The following is a 19,598-nucleotide window of genomic DNA, read 5'->3' as shown; positions in this document are numbered from 1 at the left end:
ATGTAGTGAAGACGGATAAAGGCAGACTGTCTCAGTGGTAAATACTGGAAACTGAGGAGCTTTAGATAATAAGAAGTTATTGTTGAGTAACAAACTAGCTCCATGTTTAATTAGAAAAAAAAAAACAATGTGTAAATCAAACAACTGCTAATGGTTACCCCTACAGTCTTCAGGAAATGAGCTTCTGAGCTTCTTCTAATCTTCTGTTGCAGTATAATCAGGTTTTAATGTTGCTCTTTGATACTTTGTCAAGGTCTGATGACCTGCTCAGAGGCAATAGTCTTATTACAACAACATGAGCAGAGAATTAAAATTTCCAGACCTTTACAAAACTACAGCCTGAAGTTTGTCAGAAGGGAAGTCAAATGAGGACTATGGCTCTTTTGAACATCTCATGGTTGTGAGGTCTGGATTTGAGATGGTAGAGGCAGAATGATTATGTAACTGTAAGGGCAGGGTGAAATGCAAACATCCTTTCTTCTCTCCGCTGCTGTATCTTACAGTCAAGAGTAAGGTAGGAGCCTTAAAAAGAGCTATTTCTATTCTATATTGGTGAGAGAAGCTGATGTACCAACACTTCATGTTCTACTGTAAGTGTTCATAACATTAAGCTTTAAACTGGGTATAGATTTCCTGAAGTACTGTATGTGCGTTTGATCTTAGTGCAGTGTGTACTGTATGTATGTAGGCCTGTCTGACCACCTCACTGTTTCCTCTCTTCCTGTAGGGCATCAATATTGTGGAGCCAAGTAATGAAGAACTTCCTCTCCCGTCAAAGCCAGGAATGTATCAACTGGACATTGTGCTGAAGAAGGGCAATAATCTGGCCATCAGGGACAGGGGAGGTACGTGCCCTCTTTACCACGTTTTTTGCTGTGTGACTTAAATTTTTCAGATTTCTGAGGTTCTGGTACTTTTTGTACTGTAGCTGTTTGCCACCCAACATTCACTGTCAAAATTGTGCCCTAAAGGTGACATTTAAAGGGATAGCTTACCCAAAAATGAAAATTTGATGTTTATCTGCTTACCCCCAGAGCATCCAAGACGTAGGTGACTTTGTTTCTTCAGTAGAACACAAACAAAGATTTTTAACTCAAACCGATGCAGTCTGTTAGTCATATAATGGCAGTGAATGGGCACCAAACCTTTGAAAGTAAAAAAAAAAAACATGCATAGACAAATCCAAATTAAACCCTGCAGCTTGTGATGATACATTGATGTCCTAAGACACAGGGGTTAGCAGATAAACATCAAATTTTCATTTTTGAGTGAACTATCCCTTTAAAAAGCGGCTCTAGTAGTATATATATATATATATATATATATATATATATATATATATATATATATATATATATTAGGGCCGGGACTTTAACGCGTTAATTTAGATTAATTAATTACAAAAAAATAACGCATTCATTTTTTTTAACGCATTTTAATCGCACTTAATTTTGCACCGCGGAACGTTTCTCACTGGATGAGTTTCGGCGGACCGATTATACTGGAGCACCAACTAGCACATAGAGCCTCAAGTATCACCTTAATGCTTTTACAGAAGGTCTACCTACCTATAGGGTACCAGAATTTCTGAAATGTAGGCTAGTATATTTCTAAATATCCCAGTGTTTCCCCTACCATTATCTTAGGGGGGCGCGTTTACAATGTCTCCTCCGTGAAAACACGGACTGGATCGCGGACTCCATTCATAAAAACCGAATTTACTATAGCGCGGAATGCCACGTAAATTCGTCGATTTTTGGATTGATTAATCAAAAGTTGGTCTGTCACTTAATTCAAATCGCGATATGGACTAGTGTCTGTCAAAACTGAAATGCAAAAAGACCGTTTTAATATGAATCCTGCATGTTCCGTTTGTATCTGTATGTATGAATGGTGGAGACTTGTTTTTTATTTTTTACTACACGCATACTAACTAGCATCATATCATACTTTACACACAGAAACTTCACTGCAACCTGTCAAAATAAAAGTACGGTTTAACATGAAACAGAACAATATTCCTATTTAAATAATTGACAAAAAAACTATATATATGATACAAAATAAATATAACAACAAGATGAACCACTTCATTGTAGAAAAAATACTACAATTATTATTTAAATGTTAAATTATTATTATTTATTGATTTTAACAGCAAACCTCTGTTTGTTTGCCAAAAATTAAAAAGGTTTATTTTTCATTTGATTAAAAATAAATAAATGTTTATGCTTTCATTTGATTATGAGAAAAATTAAAACACAAGAATTTCTTTAAAAAAAAAAATAGCAAAAGATTGTAAAGCCCTATTGTTCAAAATGTTAAAAAAGAGAGTTTTGGACTTATTTTTTCACTGAAATAAATGTTTTCGTTATTACACAAAGTAGGGTAAAGTACCGAGAAAAAAAAGTATGGAAAGCTAGGGGAAACACTGTATCCTATTGCTACACTTAATGGCAATATTGCACTGGTCTGTTGGACTAGGTTGAACAAAAATAAACAATATTTTGTTGCTTAAGCTTATGTATTCAGTCATTCTTCAATGGTATACTAAAAATCCATATGAAAAAACTTACTTCTCACTGTTCTCAGGTTAAATATTTATATGCGATTAAAATGCGATTAATTTCGATTAATTAATTACAAAGCCTTTAATTAATTAGATTAATTTTTTTAATCGAGTCCCGCCCCTAATATATATATATATATATATATATAAAAACAAAAAAAATATGTACCTTTTTGACACGATATGTACCTTTTTCAACCCGAGTTCGAATCCACCTTTTGTCGAACTCGTTCTTCTCCCTTTTCACATCACATATCGCTTTGGAAAGACATATATTTTTAATAAAAGAAAATAAATAATCAAAAGTGTAAAATAACATGCCTCACAGGTGTTTATTAGTTAAGGTTAGGATGTAGGTATAGGGCTTTATTGTACCAAGGCAACATCCATTTAATAGTTCAATATGTTTAATAACTCATATTGCATACTGTTTTATAATGTACTACAATACTGAGGTGCAGATGTCTGCCATTAAGTAGTATAAACAGCATGTAACTATTATTGAAAAGAAAATACTGTGGAAGAAAAACTCATTTTACTTATCATATGTGCTTATGAAACATTTTGTAAGTTTCTGCTTTATCTAAACCTGCTCTGAAGATGACATGAGGTAAAGGAATCAGGGCCTCAAAACATAAAGATTTGAGTCTTGGGAGTATGATATAGTAGAATGTGTTTCCTTACAATGTGTGGAAAATTACCGGCTGTTAGGAGATGTAACCTTGAAGGCTAGGGACGAGATATAAAAGTGGAGGAAACCCTCCCTTCTTTGTCACACTCTACAGCAACCTGTGTTTCTGTATGACTCTCTGACCTTTCTAGCAAGAAATAAACCTTTAAAAAGACCCTGAGTGAATTTGTCTCTTATGCGATGAGTCGTTTGACTTTTGACCATGATAATACAAAGTCAATTTTTACATAGTGTAAAATTCAAATTTTAGTATTTAACATGCTTTGGATTTAAATAAATAAAAAACAAAATAAAAAAAATACAATTTTATTTTTATAAATGTCTATAACAAATTATTTTTTTCTTCAATGTTTGATATTTAATTTGATTTACAATTCATACATATTTAATATATTATTATTTTTCATATATTAATTATTATTATTATTATTATTAGAGTTGTATTGTTTCATTGGCTCTGGATTTTAATAAATAAATAAATAAGCAAATAATTATATAAATTATTTTAATGAATATCCATAACAAATATTTTTTTTCTCCAGTGTTTGATATTTCATTTGTTTTATTTTTTATTTATATTTTTAATATATTAATCTTTTTATATGTTAAATATTATTATTATTATTATATTTACATTTTTATTTAAATTTCAGATTTAAAATAAATAATAAATAAATAATTTATTTATTTGCACTTACGTTATACTTGCACTTAGTGTGAACAGCATATGGTGGGAAAATATTCTATTTTCATTTAGTGTAAATAGAATCTAATTGCTGTTTACAAATAGCCGCTGCATTTATATAATTTAGATTTTTACATAAAATTTTATTTTAATAAATGTCTATAACAAATTAAGTTTTTTCTCCAGTGTTTGATATTTAATTTGTTTTCCATTTTTATATATATTTTTTAATATATTAACAATTATTATTATTATTATTATTATTATTATTATTATTATTATAAAATTTTACTGTTTAATTTGCTCTGGATTTCAAATAAATAAACACATAAATAAAACTGATAACACTTTACAATAAGGTTTCATTTGTTTACATAAATTAACTACACAAGTTACCATTTAGAATATTTATACAGCATTTCTTGATCTTAGTCAATATTAAGTTAGAAATGCATTAATAAAGTTGTGTCTGTTAACTGTAGCTAATGTTCTGTGAACTAACATGAGCATGAAGATTTTTATTAACTAATATTATCAAATATTAATAAATGCTGTAAAAATGTATTGTGTATTATTAGTTCATGTTAGTTAATGCATTAATGTGTAATGGGTTACCATTATTTTTTTATGCACAAGTAAAACATGATACAAATCTGTTTTACACAGTTTTCCACTAAAAACAAGAATAAATAATATTCCTGTTTTAATTCAATAAGTACCGCACAGAGACATTTGTAAAATAAGTTTACGTTAAATAAATTTGACACACTTTTGAGTCTAAAGTAGCCTAACAACTGAATGACCAAATACAATGCATATTGAAATCAGTGTGATATTCATAATGTAAATGTTACTTAAAATGATAATTCACCCCAAAATGACAATAGTGTCATTAGTTACTTGCCAAACTGTATTCATGAACATTGACTTTCATTGTATTTACAAAACAAACACTGAAACATTTTTCAAAATATCTTCCACATAAGACACAAAGAATCATACAGGGTTGAAACAACCTGAAGGTGAGTAAGATGACACAAGGTTTATTTTTAGATGAGCTATCCCTTTAAGTTAATACCCCAAGCAAAATCATAGCGAGTATTCATAATTAAAATCATAGTTTGAATCTCTAGCGCCCCCTTTTTTTTCTGCTCACATAGAATTGTTTTCTAAATCTGTGAGAGAAAATGTTCAGAGTGAAGAAGCCAAAATAGTCAGGGCTAAATAGATCTTCTGCTCTGGTCACCTTGACTCATGTGTATCTCAGCAGACATCAGCAGAGCCTTGAGCTCACCAGAGGATGAGTCTACAATCCTGCCCATTACCTGCTGCGCAGTGTCATGTGAGAGGATGGGCATTAGTGCTTTTGAATGGCAGAGGGACAGACTGGAGCAGTAATGGTCTCATTAGGGGCTGATGGATGGTGCTGCAGATGTGTTCACACGCTCTCTGTCTCTTTTTCTTTTTGACTCACCCAAATAGACACACACGCTAAAATAATGAGCGAAGACCTCGGCAGCTCACCTGCCCTGGAGGCTCAAGATTTTGCTCTGTGTGAGTCATACAGTCAGTCATACTCTCCCTTGAGGAAAATCCTGAGTAATCCTTGAGAGGAAAGATCTCACGCTTTTCTCCAACAATAATAGAATACAATGCTGAGATTAAAATGATTAATCCGTGTATTGTTTGAAGTTTGAATAGCTAAAATTATACTTTCACGAGTTTTACTTTCAAACACAAACATTTCTCTGTTTTTCTGGATTTTGCTTTTATTTGCCTAAATTAGCATTCCAATGTTTATCTTCATAACATGTTTGTTGGGCACCGAACCATTACTCTCTACAAGTCGGTAACCACTGCTGCTTTCCATTTGCATTGTGTGTATCCAATTATTATTATTATGTTAAAATCAGCTGAGTAGAATGTTTTCAGGTTTCTTTGATGGATATAAAGTTCAAAAGAACAGCATTTATCTGAAACAGAAATCTTGTGTAACATTATACATCTCTTTATCATCACTTTTGATCAATTTAAAGCATCCTTGCTAAATAAAAGTATCAATTACTATCATTTTTTTCTCTGAAAAAAAAAAAAATTAGTGACTCCTTTGAATAGTATACTATATAATGTTACAAAAGCTTTTTATTTCGGATAAACACTGATCTTTGGATCTTTTTACTCATCAAAGAATCTTGAAAAAAATGCACTCAACTGTTTTAAATATTGATGATAATAATAATAATAATAATTAAAAATGTTTTTTTGAACAGCAAACCATATTACAATGATTTCTGAAGGATCATGTGTCACTGAAGACTGGAGTAATGATGCTGAAAATGTAACTTTGATCACAGGACTAAATTACATTTTAAAAATATTCAAAGAGGAAGCCCTTTTAAATAGCAAAAATATTTCAAAATGTTACTGGTTTTGCTGTACTTTGGATCAAATAAATACAGGCTTGGTGAGCAGAAGAGATTTCTTTAAATAATATCTAAAATCTGACTGTTACAGCACCACCTATGGTTGTATTTCTATAAAACTTTGCTTGCTTGTTTAGAATCACCTGTCGCATGTGACGTTTTGAGTTTTCATTTGGGCTTTATAGGACTTTGGGTATATTTGGACAGGGCCCTTTTCTAAACAACCCCATTATAGCTACCCAAAGGGTAAATTTCTATATGTTTTTGATAACTATTGACCTAGAGAGTCTAGAGAATTGTACTGCAGTGTTTTTTCCAGATTAAGCGAAAAAGTTAAGACCTAGGTTCGCAAAAGCAGTTTTTTTTTTTTTTACATCTTCTCAATCATTTAACAAACCTTTTGATTGACAGCAGTGGTTCTAGAGGCAAAGTTGTTTGGAACAAGGAGTTCTATCATATGATATGAGTATTGTGTGTATTTATAAAAAATGTGCGAAATGCTCTTGAAAAATGCGATATCTCCTCCCAGTGGCCGATTTCTTTTAAATTTCAGAGACCTTTAGGGCAGTGAATCAAACAGGCCCATTGAGTTTCGTTCCGATCGACCTCCATTATCCTTGTCTAATACGTGCTCAAACTTCATTGGTTAATGGCAACCATGTTTTTTGACATACGCAAAATACCAACTTTTTAAGTTGATAGGACAAATAGTCGTCTTACATAAGTGTTCTGAATTTGCCGAAAATATCTAAATCTAGGGCTGGGCGATTCTTTCGATTAATTCGAATTTATGTTTTAAGACGATTTAATTTTTTATTAAATCGAGGTATCGCGATTTTTTTAATAAAAATATTAGATACATTGTAATTGCACCAATGGCAGAATAATTAATGGCGCGCCTAATTAACCGCTGTATTCAGAACGGAAAACAAATAACGCGTTCTGGTAAAATAACACAAATCACTAAGGGGACATGATTAGCTGCTTGCTAGCAAGTTAGCCTGTTACATTACAGTACATACAATTTCACTTACCACATAAACAGAGTAGAGAGATGATTGAAGACAATGGTGAATTATTTGCATATCAGGGCTCTAGAGTGCGACCTAATTTCTCAATGGTGCGACTAAAAAGAATCTTAGGTTGCACCGGTGTGACCAGCCGTTCAAGGGCAAAAAAAATCTACTGCGAACGACTATGAAAAAATAGTTAGGAGCACCATGTGCGACTGACCCGACCAGCATATTTGTATTTGCGCTGAGTGGAGCTTCAAAGGTTTCTATGTGTTTTGCACGTTGACTAATGTATCTCAAGTGTAGAGAGAGTGTAAATAAGAGACTGAATGAGCAGTAGCTTCGTTTATTATAATAGAGCTTTGTGATATTGCGAACTAAGATGAGTGACAGTTTTTAGTCATTTTTAAGGGAGTTTGTAAACGAGATATTGATTTATTATAACAGTTAGGCCTAAATAAACAAGAAGTTATTATTAAGTGACTTACATTGTCTGACTATAACACTATTGCCCGATTTTGCTCTATTTCGTCGTCAAAAGTGGTCTGAAACAAGTCACAGCTGAGCCGCTGCGCATCTCCACTCAAACACAGCGGTGTTTCGTTTATGAATGAACGTGCGTTTTTAAACGAATCTAGTGAAATGATTAAATTTCCCATTCATAAAGAGTCACTTGCTTTATTCCTGAATGAACCATCCGTTTGAATGAATCAAATGAATGATATGATTCAGTAATTAAATCAGTGTCTTACCACCACCTGCTGGCAGATCGTTTCAGTTATTTAAATCATTTAATATTTCTGTGTTCAAAATTGTATATTTTTGTATACGATGTAAGTGCAAGAGAAAAGCATGGAAATATATATTTTCCTCCCATCTCATATTTATTTGTCTTACAAACATTTACTGTGTGCGGTATGATTAGAATGGGGCCTGGTGGAAAGCGATCACTGATGCAGTTGCAATGTATATTGCAAAATATATGGTGCCCATATATATTGTGGAAAAGCTGGGGTTTCTTTACATGCTAAAAGTAGTAGGGGGGAAAAAATCGATTTAAATCGCGAATCGGATTTTTTGTGAAAAAATCGGGGATTTTATTTTTAGGCCATATCGCCCAGCCTCGCCCAGCCCTATCTCAATCCATTCAAATTTATAGCCGTTTTAGTAAAAACAGCCCTGCCCCTTTGAAACGTTTTGGCATCCCTATGCGATGGTGAGTTGAAAGTTAAACTATTTTTTGATAATTATTGATATTCACTCTTCAGAGAATTTTTCTGCACTGCTTTGGTTCCGACTGGGTGAAAAATCTAGGTCTATTTAGCAGAAATAGGTTTTTCAAAAAATTCAAAATACCTAAAAATTTCACCAGGGTGACGATCACTCTAGCGCCCCCATCAAGCCAATTGGGGTGGGCCTTGGTGACGTTGTGGCCAGTGTGACTACCATTCTTGCCATTCTTATCATTCTTCCAAGTTTCAAGTCTCTATGACTTACGGTTTGGTCTGCCCAATAATTTTTACATTGAGAATGCTGATCCTTGGCCATTCTAACAATTACAATTGGGTTTTAACGCTACGTGCATGCACACCTAACAAAACAACGAATATACTTCTAATTCTGAATAACTGTCAATGGAGGAATACAGTTTTTATAGCCAGATAGCGTAGGTGCGCTGTCTGTTATAGCACTTATATATTCCAAAAGCAACAGACATAATCTGAGAACAGCATGTGTGAAGATGACAAACAGTGGAAACAGTGATGAATGACAGTGTTGAGTCGGTTCTTACTTTCAGTTTGCAGACACTGTGTGTTCTGCTTGTTTTAACCTTGTGTTTGTTAGGATGGTGTGGACAGCTTGGCAGAAACTGATCCAGGATTATAATATCAGGGATGTTGTGATGTTTCATTGTTTCCTGTTGTCTCTCTCTGGCATTGAAATCTATCTGTCAGGATCTATTAATGATCAGATGGCGTGTGTTTGTGTAGAGGAAGTGAACAACATTCAGTGCACCTCTAGTTGGGGTTTTTACAGTCCAGCAGCTCAGTTATTGCACAATTATAAATGTAATGTGTGAGACTAATCAGAAAATGACCACCCCTGCTGAGTGATGGGTACTGGTATTGCCAAATGTTTTATGGACTTGAGACTCTGAAGAAGTTAGTGTGTGTAATATTGCACATAGTGTGTCTTCAGCTAATGAAGTGTGTCTTTTTTCATGAAACCTCACACTCTTTCCTCTACTATTATTGCTCATTATACTGCAGCGTTTTGTGACTTAACATTTGCATTTTCTGTCTTGGCAGTTTGCCTGTCTCTAAAAACACAATCCTACTCACAAACATTGGAATCACTGCATTTATTACTTCTTAGTATGGACATTAACAAACAAACAAACAAACACAAATCTGTTTGTCACCAGTTTGCTAAACTACGTGGCTTTAAACTCTTTTAATGTAATAAAGCAAAATGTACCTACAGGAATTAAGGGACTAGTCAAATGTACTGTATTATTCTGTCAGTCATCTTTATAGGCTATTCCTTCTACATGATCTAGTCATTCTCATGTCATCCCAAACCCAAATGATTTTTCTTTCTTCTGTGAAACACACAGACCCAAAAAAAGATTTTTTTTGAGAAATGTCCATGCCTGCACAACAAAAACATGCACTGACCAGGTGCTGTCAAGCTACAAAGATGAAATAAATAAATAAAAAAGCCTGTTTCTGCCACTGAATAAAAATAGTAGTAAGGTAATGGCGACTTTCTCATAATTCTGAATTAGGAAAGGAAAGGAGGTGAAGTGAGGCCAAGTATGGTGACCCATACTAGGAATTTGTGCTCTGCATTTAACCCATCCAAGTGCACACACACAGTAGTGAACACACACACACACCGTGAACACACACCCGGAGCAGTGGGCAGCCATTGCTGCGGCGCCCAGGGAGCATTTGGGGTTTCGGTGCCTTGCTCAAGGGACTCACCTCAGTCGTGGTATTGAGGGTGGAGAGAGTGCTGGTAATTCACCTTTCCCACCGACAATCCCTGCCGGACCTGAGACTCGAACCCGCAACCTTTGGTTACAAGTCCGACTCTCTAACCATTAGGCCACGGCTGTGAGTTATAAAGTCAAAATTGTGAGGTATAAACTGGCAATTCTGATTTTTTTTTTCTCAGATTTGTGTGATATAAACTAGCAATTGTGAGTTATAAAGTCAAAATTGCAAGGTATAAACGGGCAATACTGACTTTTTTTTCTCAGAATTGTGAGATATAAACTTAAAGCTGTGAGTTATGAAGTCAGAAATTGCAAGGTATAAATGGGCGATTCTGACTTTTTTTGCAGAATTGTGTAAAATGAACTTGCAGTTGTGAATTATGAACTCAAAACTGCAAGGTATGAACTGGCAATTCTGACTTTTTTGCAGAATTGTGTGATATAAACTAGCAATTCTAACTTTTTTTCAGGATTGTAAGATATAAACTTGAAAGTGTGGGATATAAACTCAAAATTGCAAGGTATAAACTGTCAATTTTTTCTCAGAATTGTGAGATATAATCTTGCAGTTGTGAGTTATAAAGTCAGAATTGTGAGGTATAAATGGGCAATTCTTAATTTATTTCCAGAATTGTGTGATATAAACTCACAATTGTGAGTTATAAAGTCAGAATTGCGAGGTATAAACTGGCAATTTTTCCTTTTTTTCCTCAAAATTGTGTGATATAAACTTAAAATTGCGAGTTAAGTCAGAATTGTGAAATTTTAAGACAGAATTGCGAGATATAAACTCACAATTGCGAGAAACAAAGTCAGACTTGGGAGGTATAAACGGGCAGTTCTGACTTTTTTTCAGAGTTGTGTGATGTAAACTCGCAATTTTAAGTTATGAAGTCAAAACTGCAAGGTATAAACTGGCAATTCTGACTTTTTTTTTTCAGAATTGTGTGATAAAAACTAGCAATTCTAACTTTTTTCAGGATTGTGAGATATAAACTTGAAAGTGTGTGATATAAACTCAAAATTGCGAGTTGTGAAGTCAGAATTGTGAAATATTAAGACAGAATTGCGAGATATAAATTCACAATTGTGAGAAACAAAGTCAGACTTGCGAGGTATAAACGGGCAATTCTGACTTTTTTCTCAGAATTTTGAGCTATAAACTTAAAGTTGTGAGTTATAAAGTCAGAATTGCGAGGTATAAACAATCTTAGAATTGTTGGATATAAACTTAAAGTTGTAAGTTATGAAGTCAGAAATTGCAAGGTATAAATGGGCAATTCTGACTTTTTTCAGAATTGTGTGATATAAACTTGAAAGTGTGATATAAACTTAAAATTGCGGGTTGTAAAGTCAGAGCTGTGAAATATTAAGACAGAATTGCGACATATGAACTCACAATTGCGAGAAACAAAGTCAGACTTGCGAGGTATAAACGGACAATTCTGACTTTTTTCTCAGAATTATGAGATAAAAACATAAAGTTGTGAGTTATAAAGTCAGAATTGCAAGGTATAAACTGGCAATTCTTATTTTTTCATTTTTTTTTTCCGCAAAATTGTGAGATATAAACTTGCAGTTGTGAGTTATAAAGTCAGAACTGCAAGGTATAAACTGGCACTTCTTAATTTTTTTCCAGAATTGTGTGAAATAAACGTGCAATTGTGAGTTATGAAGTCAGAACCAAGAAGTATAAACTGGCAATTCTGACTTTCTTTTCATAATTGTGCGATATAAACTAGCAATTTTTTTTGATTGTGAGATATAAACTCAAAGTTGTGAGTTATCAAGTTAGAATTGTGAGATATTGAATCACAATTGCGAGAAATAAAGACTTTTAAGATGCATCTCAAAATTGCAAAAAAAGGTCAAAATTGTGAGATAAAAAGTCGCTCTTACTTTTTTTGTTTTTTTTTATTCTGTGGCAGAAACTGGCTTCCCTACCATACAGATTGTTTGAAGGTCTGCGTGAGAAACCCCAGAAATGTTTGTCATTATTTGCTTAAAATCTTGTCCTCCAACCGTAGCCCAAATCATTTGGAAATGCTTTGTGGCATGCTTGAGATCAGTGACACTAAATAGCATTAGTTGTCACATTTCTTCTAACCACTAGTTTTAAAGGAACACTCCACTTTTTTTGGAAATAGGCTCATTCTCCAACTCCCCCCGAGTTAATAAGTTGATTTTTACCGTTTTGAAATCCATTCAGCCGTTCTCCTGTTCTGGCGATATCACTTTTAGCATAGCTTAGCATAGATCATTGAATCCTATTAGACCAATAGCATCGCGTTCAAAAATGACCAACGAGTTTCCATATTTGTTGTATTTAAAACTTGACTCTTCTGCAGTTAGACTGGTGGAAATGCAAAGCTGCGAGTTTCTAGGCTGATAAGATTAGGAACTACACTCCCATTCCGGCGTAATAGTCAAGGAAGTTTGCTGCTGTAATATGGCCGAAGCAGGCGGAGTATTATCAGAAATGAGTTCCCAGCTAGTTTAGCATTTGCACATGTGCTGCGTGATATTACTGCTCCTGCTTCAGCCTTATTACGGCAGCAAACTTCCTTGACTATTACGCCGGAATGGGAGTGTAGTTCCTAATCTTATCAGCCTAGAAAATTGAAGCTTTGCATTTCCACCGGTCTTAGTACACGATATAACTACAGAAGAGTCAAGTTTTAAATAGGACAAATATCGAAACTCGTTGGTCATTTTTTAATGTGATGCTATTGGTCTAATAGGATTCAATGATCTATGCTAAGTTATGCTAAAAGTGATATCGCCAGAACAGGAGAACGGCTGAATGGATTTCAAAATGGTAAAAATCAACTTATTAACTCGGGGGGAGTTGGAGAATGAGCCTATTTCCAAAAAAAAAAAGTGGAGTGTTCCTTTAAATATGAATTGTGTGTGAGGGGAAAGAAAATAGAAAAAATATGTTTATGTACAGTACATTACATTTCAAAAGACGTAAAACTTTTTTTTAAAAAAGAAATGTATACTTTTATACTGTAAGGGCACATTAAATTAGTTAAAAGTGGTAGTAAAACATTTATAATGTCACAAAAGATTTCTATTTCAAATACACATTGTTTTGAACTTTATTAAAAAATGGGTTGCACACAAAAAAAAATTAAGCAGCAACTGTTTTCAACATTAAAGGAACCGTATGTAGGATTGTGGCCAAAACTGTTACTGCAATCACTTTCAAAATACTGTAGAACGGTGTATCCCCTCCCTCCCCCCTGACTCAGGTTGCCAGCTAAGCTGCAGGATCCAGCAGGAACCTAGGCTGCTACAAGGAGCTTCCAATGACAAGTGACGAGTCCTACACAGTATTTTTTGTTCTTCTGTTGCTTCACGAGAGATGATTTGTGAAGTAATTATGTATCGCAAAACATTACTAATGGCGATTAGCCAAATATTTCGTAAAGATGTACTGTAACACCGTGTCCACACCGGACGCGAGCGGCGCGACAAAATACAATAGAACCGATTATGCTGTCTACATTGGATGCGGCGCGACACGGCAAATCCCCGACAATCCCCGCTCACACAAAGTTTAAATGATTTGCAACTGTGGCTTTGTCGCGTCCAGTGTGGACAGACTTTAGCTGTTGCGGCGCAACAACTGTCGAGTCCGGTGTAGACACGGTGTAATACCACATTTCACTCGGAACATAGATTGTTTTCATACCCTGCTAGTGGTGCGATATAAAGCTTTTTATGAACGCATTTAGCACGGCCGACCATGGAAAATCCACTGTGTACAGAAGCAAAGTTAGCCAAACATAGATGAATCTTACCTGTCCAGGAGAAAATTAGCAGCGTTGGCGTCTGTCTTCAAATTCTTCTCCGTTTTCAGCCGTCTCCATCTTTCAAAGGCGTCTCCTATACAAATCCTTGTTTTATTTCGGACTTTGTCACAGCGTATTTTGGATTCATAACAGGTCTTTTAGGTTTCGTAACGTTACACATGTTTTATCCGACACATTCATAGCTGCAACTGTAACAGAGCTGGCAACCCGGATGACAAAACTCTACTGACTTCGTGATTGGTAGATAGCGGGAGGGTGGAGCCTCAGACCAAAACACAAAATGACAACAATAACATCAGTCGTGGGCTGCAACTTTCACTTTTCAATGACAATATCCTGGCCGGACCACTGTTGTCAGTGATACAAGTATTTGAAATGAACATGATTTCTTAATGTCTAGTGACATGTCAGGGCCATTTTATGATTAACTAAAATAAATTTCTTACATACAGTTCCTTTAATGTTTCTTGAGCAGCAAATCAGCATATTGGAATGATTTCTAAAGGATTGTGTAATACTGAATACTAGGGTAATGATGCAGAAAATTCAGCTTTGCCATCACAGGTATAAATTGCATTTTAAAATATGTTAAAATCGAAGAGAGTTATAATAAATTGTAATAATGTTTCACAATGTTACAGTTACGTTTGACCGAGTAAATGCAGCCCTGGTGAGCATGACACCTTAAAAAACCACTAGAAAATCTCACACACCTTTGAATGGTAGTATATATTTACATATTTAGCCTTTAGTGTTCAAGTATACTTGCTGCATTCACAGCTGCACGCTGTGCTATAGCTGCATTCTCACACTCACACTCTCGCACATATACACACTTGAGCAAGGGATCACCAGACTGAATAATAGTAGAAACTGCTGCAGTCATCAATCCATTGCTGTCGTGGGGCATGCTGGGCAATGGAGTGTGCCGGAGATGTGTGGAAAATTGACCACATCTCTCTTCAGTTTCTATGTGCTATTGAAAGGCTTCTTTTCTTCAGCACTGTCTTAAATATCTAGACGCTTGACAGCCAATCTCACCCCAGCCTGTGGACCGTCTCATATTTTAGACAAAGAAAATGGAAAAAGACGTATCTCAGATAAAACCTCAAACTTTTTATTACATTTATTAGATATGACAGAAGAGTTTTATACTTGAAATCCCCTATGCATCTCTCATTTTGGGGGCTCAAAATATTGGTTTGTAATAAAAGGCTTGACTAGAGTTTAGCTCCTATTGCTATAAAAAAGAAAAATAGAAGTATGTGAACTACACAGAGGCTGGAGTTTGAAAACAAAATCTTTTATAGATCAAATTACTCAGTATGACTGATCATGTACAGAATATACAGTAACCGTCTATATACACAAATACATTTCATCAAAATGGGCAATACACAAAAGGATTTGTCTTCTGAAGATGAAGATGAACAAAAGACTTACGGGGTTGGAACGACATGAGGGTGAGTAATTCATGACAGAATTTTCATTTTTTAGTGAGCTATGCTTTTAATAAGGTAAGCGGCTCAATGTAAAATAAAACTGCTTTTAGTACACCTTTAAAGATGTGCACCTTTAGTGCACCTGTAAATAATATTTGCATTCACATAAGACTAAAAACCTCCCCTTAGCCATCATGCTCACTACGTCTCTGTAAACTGTTTTCAGACCCCTTTTTTTTCCACAAGGAGGGTATCACTTAAAGGGCCTAATGTGTACAGAATGGGTGTAGTGAGTGACGGGGCTGGAAGTCTGTGCCATCACAAGGCCCCAGAGGGCCGGTGTTAAGTAGGTCTGCTGAAGGAGATGGAGCTGTCTCAGTGCATGAGTGCAATTTCCAAATTTCCTGCCAATGACAGCAATCAGTCAGAGCTCTGGGAAATCGGATTGAATAATTTAGCTTAATTATGAATCTGTGCGCATTATTCAATGACCTTTTTTTTAAACTCTCTTGGCCCGTTGTGATTTTTGGGAGGGTAATTATGAACATGCAACAGAGAGGCCTTTTTCTAATTAGATAATACAGCATGCGATTGTTTTGCACACTGGAAGAAAATGAATTTTGTCTCACCCTGTCTTATCCTAAAGGCATTCACAGGTGTTTATTTTGGTTTGTTTAGTACTGAATAGGTGTCATCAGAATGAGAGTCCAAAGAGCTGATAAAAAGCATCATAGTAATACACACGTTCAATTTGTGACCATGTCACATTTTTATTATGTTGGTACAGGAACGTATTGCTGCGTTTTTATTATGCTACATATTTCAGCTGCTCAGAATTTGAATATCTGAGTAGTGTCCCTAAAGGTTAATGTTCTATCATGTTGAAAATATCCCCTACACCAAACCCAAACCTAACCGATAGTGTTAAAATGTACTCATCCCCTTGTCATCTAAAATGTTCATGTCTTTCTTTCTTCAGTCGTAAGGAAATGTTTTTTTGAGTAAATATTTCAGGATTTCTCTCCATATAATGGACTTCTATGGTGCCCCCGAGTTTGAACTTCCAAAATGCAGCTTCAAAGGGCTCTAAATGATCACAGCGGAGGAAAGAAGGGTCTTATCTAACAAATCGATTGCTTATTTTCTAAAAAATAATTACAATTTATATACTTTTTAACCTTAATTGCTCATCTTGTCTAGCTCAGCAAAATAAGCGTTGATGAAGCTGCATTTAAACTGCATTTTGGAAGTTCAAACTCGGGGGCACCATAGAAGTCCATTATATGGAGAGAAATCCTGAAATGTTTTCCTCATTAAACACCATTTTTTTACGACTGAAGAAAGAAAGACATGAACATCTAGGGGCCAGGGGGTGAGTACATTCTCTGTACATTTTTGTTCTAAAAGTGAACTACTGCTTAAACAAATTCAAAAGTGATATAAAAACATATTTATTATAAAAGTTAAGACTAAATCGGCTGGTTCAAACACGCCCCCACTTGTCCATGTCACAGGGTAAGTAGATTAACATAACACCACCCATATGTATACGGAAAGAAGGAGCAACAATAATGTACAGTGTGTGGAAAATAATGTTTTTTGAACCTCAAACATTGAACACATTGAACACACTGCATTACAACAAATACACAATATAATGGTCTTTTTAGCAACATCATATGACGTCTTCAAACATAGATTCACAGGGTTCGTACCAGAGCTCTTCATCTCTCAAATGCAACGCCGTATCACGTGAGCTACCGAGCAAATCTACTGAATTAGAAAACTCATGCATATGAATCTGTACATGTGAACACGATGTACAGAAGTATCAGTTCTGTCAGGACCACTATCGTCAAATGATAGATATTAGCATACAATTTTGATTTGGCGGGGTAGTTCTGTTCTGGCACAACTCCCTGCCCATTCATGCAGCATGTCGTGAATGAGCAGGGAGAGCAGCAATAATAACCCCCCAGGGTAAACAGAACAGAACAAGCAGATATCATTAATGAACTTAATGATATTTTAAGTGTACACATAGATTGAGATAAAAGGAGACTGATTCAAGTGGAATCAGTAAACCAGGTCCTGACTGTCACAAAGGAGGAGTTGGGGATGGAGGAGGGTGTTTGCTCCTGAGCAAGCGAAAAAGCTACTGAATACTAAATGCAGCCTTATATAAAAATGCTGTGATAGGAGTAGCATTCCTATAGGTAGATGTGATCAGCTGAGAGTCAGCTGATGCGAGCTTGACTCACGTGGCCTGCCAGAACTAACGCTAGAAGCTTAATTTTTCAAATTGCGAAGGATCTTAAAATTGTTTTGAAGCCATAATGTAATATTTTGCTAGTATTTGTGTGAAAATTGGGCTTTATTAATCAAAACTCTGTGTAAATCATACTTTGTGTGAAAAGGTATAAAAGTTGCCTCTAGTGTTCATTTCAACTGGAAACTGCAGTGATTCATACATATAGGTTCAGTTTTGCAATATTTGCAGTTAGCCTATGTTGATAATATTGCTTTCCTCAGTGAAAAAGTTGTTTCTTAAGTTAAGTTAGTTTGGACTCTGATGGCACCTACTCACTGCAGAGGATCCATTGGTGAGAAATCTGTTCCTATGTACAAACAAACTCTACATCTTGGATGGCCTATTTTTTTCTGATCATTGTTTAATATTATGAAGAAAATGTGGGTGGTATTTTCCTGTAAGTTTTTTTTCTGTTACTATGTGGTTTCTAAGCTGTGATTACTTTGGGTAGTCATTGATCATCCATTCTGTGGTCTCAGTCTGAGTCATGTGTTGTTGGTTGGCAGAATATGTTGAGGTGTGTGTCACAATGGCCTACTTATTATTTATTGATACATCAGACTTTCCTGACCATTGGTGGGTGCTTTTAACAAACACTAAGAGGATGTGGGCACACACTGATGCTGGGGGACACAGTAGGAATCTGGGACTGTTTTGAGACTGAGAGACTGCAGACCAACATTCATGTCGTGCTTTAAATTTTACATGAACTATTGCATCTGTGGATCCTAATGAACAGGATGGAATCTGTGGGCAATCAAACGACTTCCATCAAGACTTCATCAGTGCTTGGTCTCTGAGCTCATGAGAGGAAATTACTGCAGGATATTATATCCCCACCTCAAATTACTTCTTTAACTCATCATCAGTAACAGTAAGAAAACTCATTTAGCCTGAAGAACTTTTTCTTTAACTGTACTACTATATAGTGCTGCCAACCCTGCTAAAAAACAGCACATGCTGGTTAGGTGTGTTTTGAAGCATGGCAGCTGGTTTGAACAGGTTTAGGCTGGTCCTTAGTTGGCCATGAACTGGTTTAAGATGGTCCTTAGCTGCTTATAGGCTGCCCCCAAAAAACCCTCAGACCCCAAACATACCTAATCCGCATATGCTGTTTTTTTCAACAGGAACTGGAGTCACAGTGTTGATAAGTACATAAAACTATTCATAACCTGCTTTCTGAAATTCCCCCCAGGTTATCATACAAGATTTGTGCTGGAACAGATCAAGATAGTGGAGAGAAAATATATTTATCAACATCACACTGCCCCTTGGTGACTACAAGGCTTATGTGGCCATTCATGCAAGCAAACCGATCTATAGAAAGATCCTGCTTTCTCTGTATAGTGGTCTGTTGTAGCTACAACTGTGCTGGTCTTGAAAAGGCCAGTTTATTGGCCACTAAAACGGACGTGACATTTGTCTTCTGGTCTACTGTATAAAAGTACAGCTCAATTGAAACGCCAGCCAGCAAGGCCTCAATGCCAGTTTGTCATTGTGTTTCATCACTGCTGGCAAAGGCAATTCCAATCTCACCCTGCAGTTTGAGTGTTAGATGGCTGCACATGTAAGGAAGATTTTGAAGATTGAACACACACAGTCTCTGCCAACACTACGAAGTGTGTGAATTTAGTCAAATACTTAC

The 19,598-nt window shown here is 35.4% G+C and overlaps 1 protein-coding gene across 1 annotated transcript in view; it reads left to right on the top strand.

Annotated features, from left to right (window-relative positions):
- The first annotated feature begins 394 nt into the window (after positions 1 to 394).
- Positions 395 to 19,598, top strand: part of mctp1a (multiple C2 domains, transmembrane 1a) — a 107,861-nt gene continuing 88,657 nt past the window's right edge. Inside the window, exons 1-2 of the mRNA XM_073839994.1 lie at positions 395 to 421; positions 728 to 845. Of these exons, the coding sequence (XP_073696095.1) occupies positions 395 to 421; positions 728 to 845 (145 nt within the window). The remainder of the gene's footprint in view (positions 422 to 727; positions 846 to 19,598) is intronic.

This window comes from Garra rufa, chromosome 5, assembly GCF_049309525.1.
Source record: "Garra rufa chromosome 5, GarRuf1.0, whole genome shotgun sequence".
Taxonomy (NCBI): domain Eukaryota; kingdom Metazoa; phylum Chordata; class Actinopteri; order Cypriniformes; family Cyprinidae; genus Garra; species Garra rufa.
Note: the sequence above shows the minus strand (reverse complement) of the source record. Positions and strands in the feature narration are given on the sequence as shown.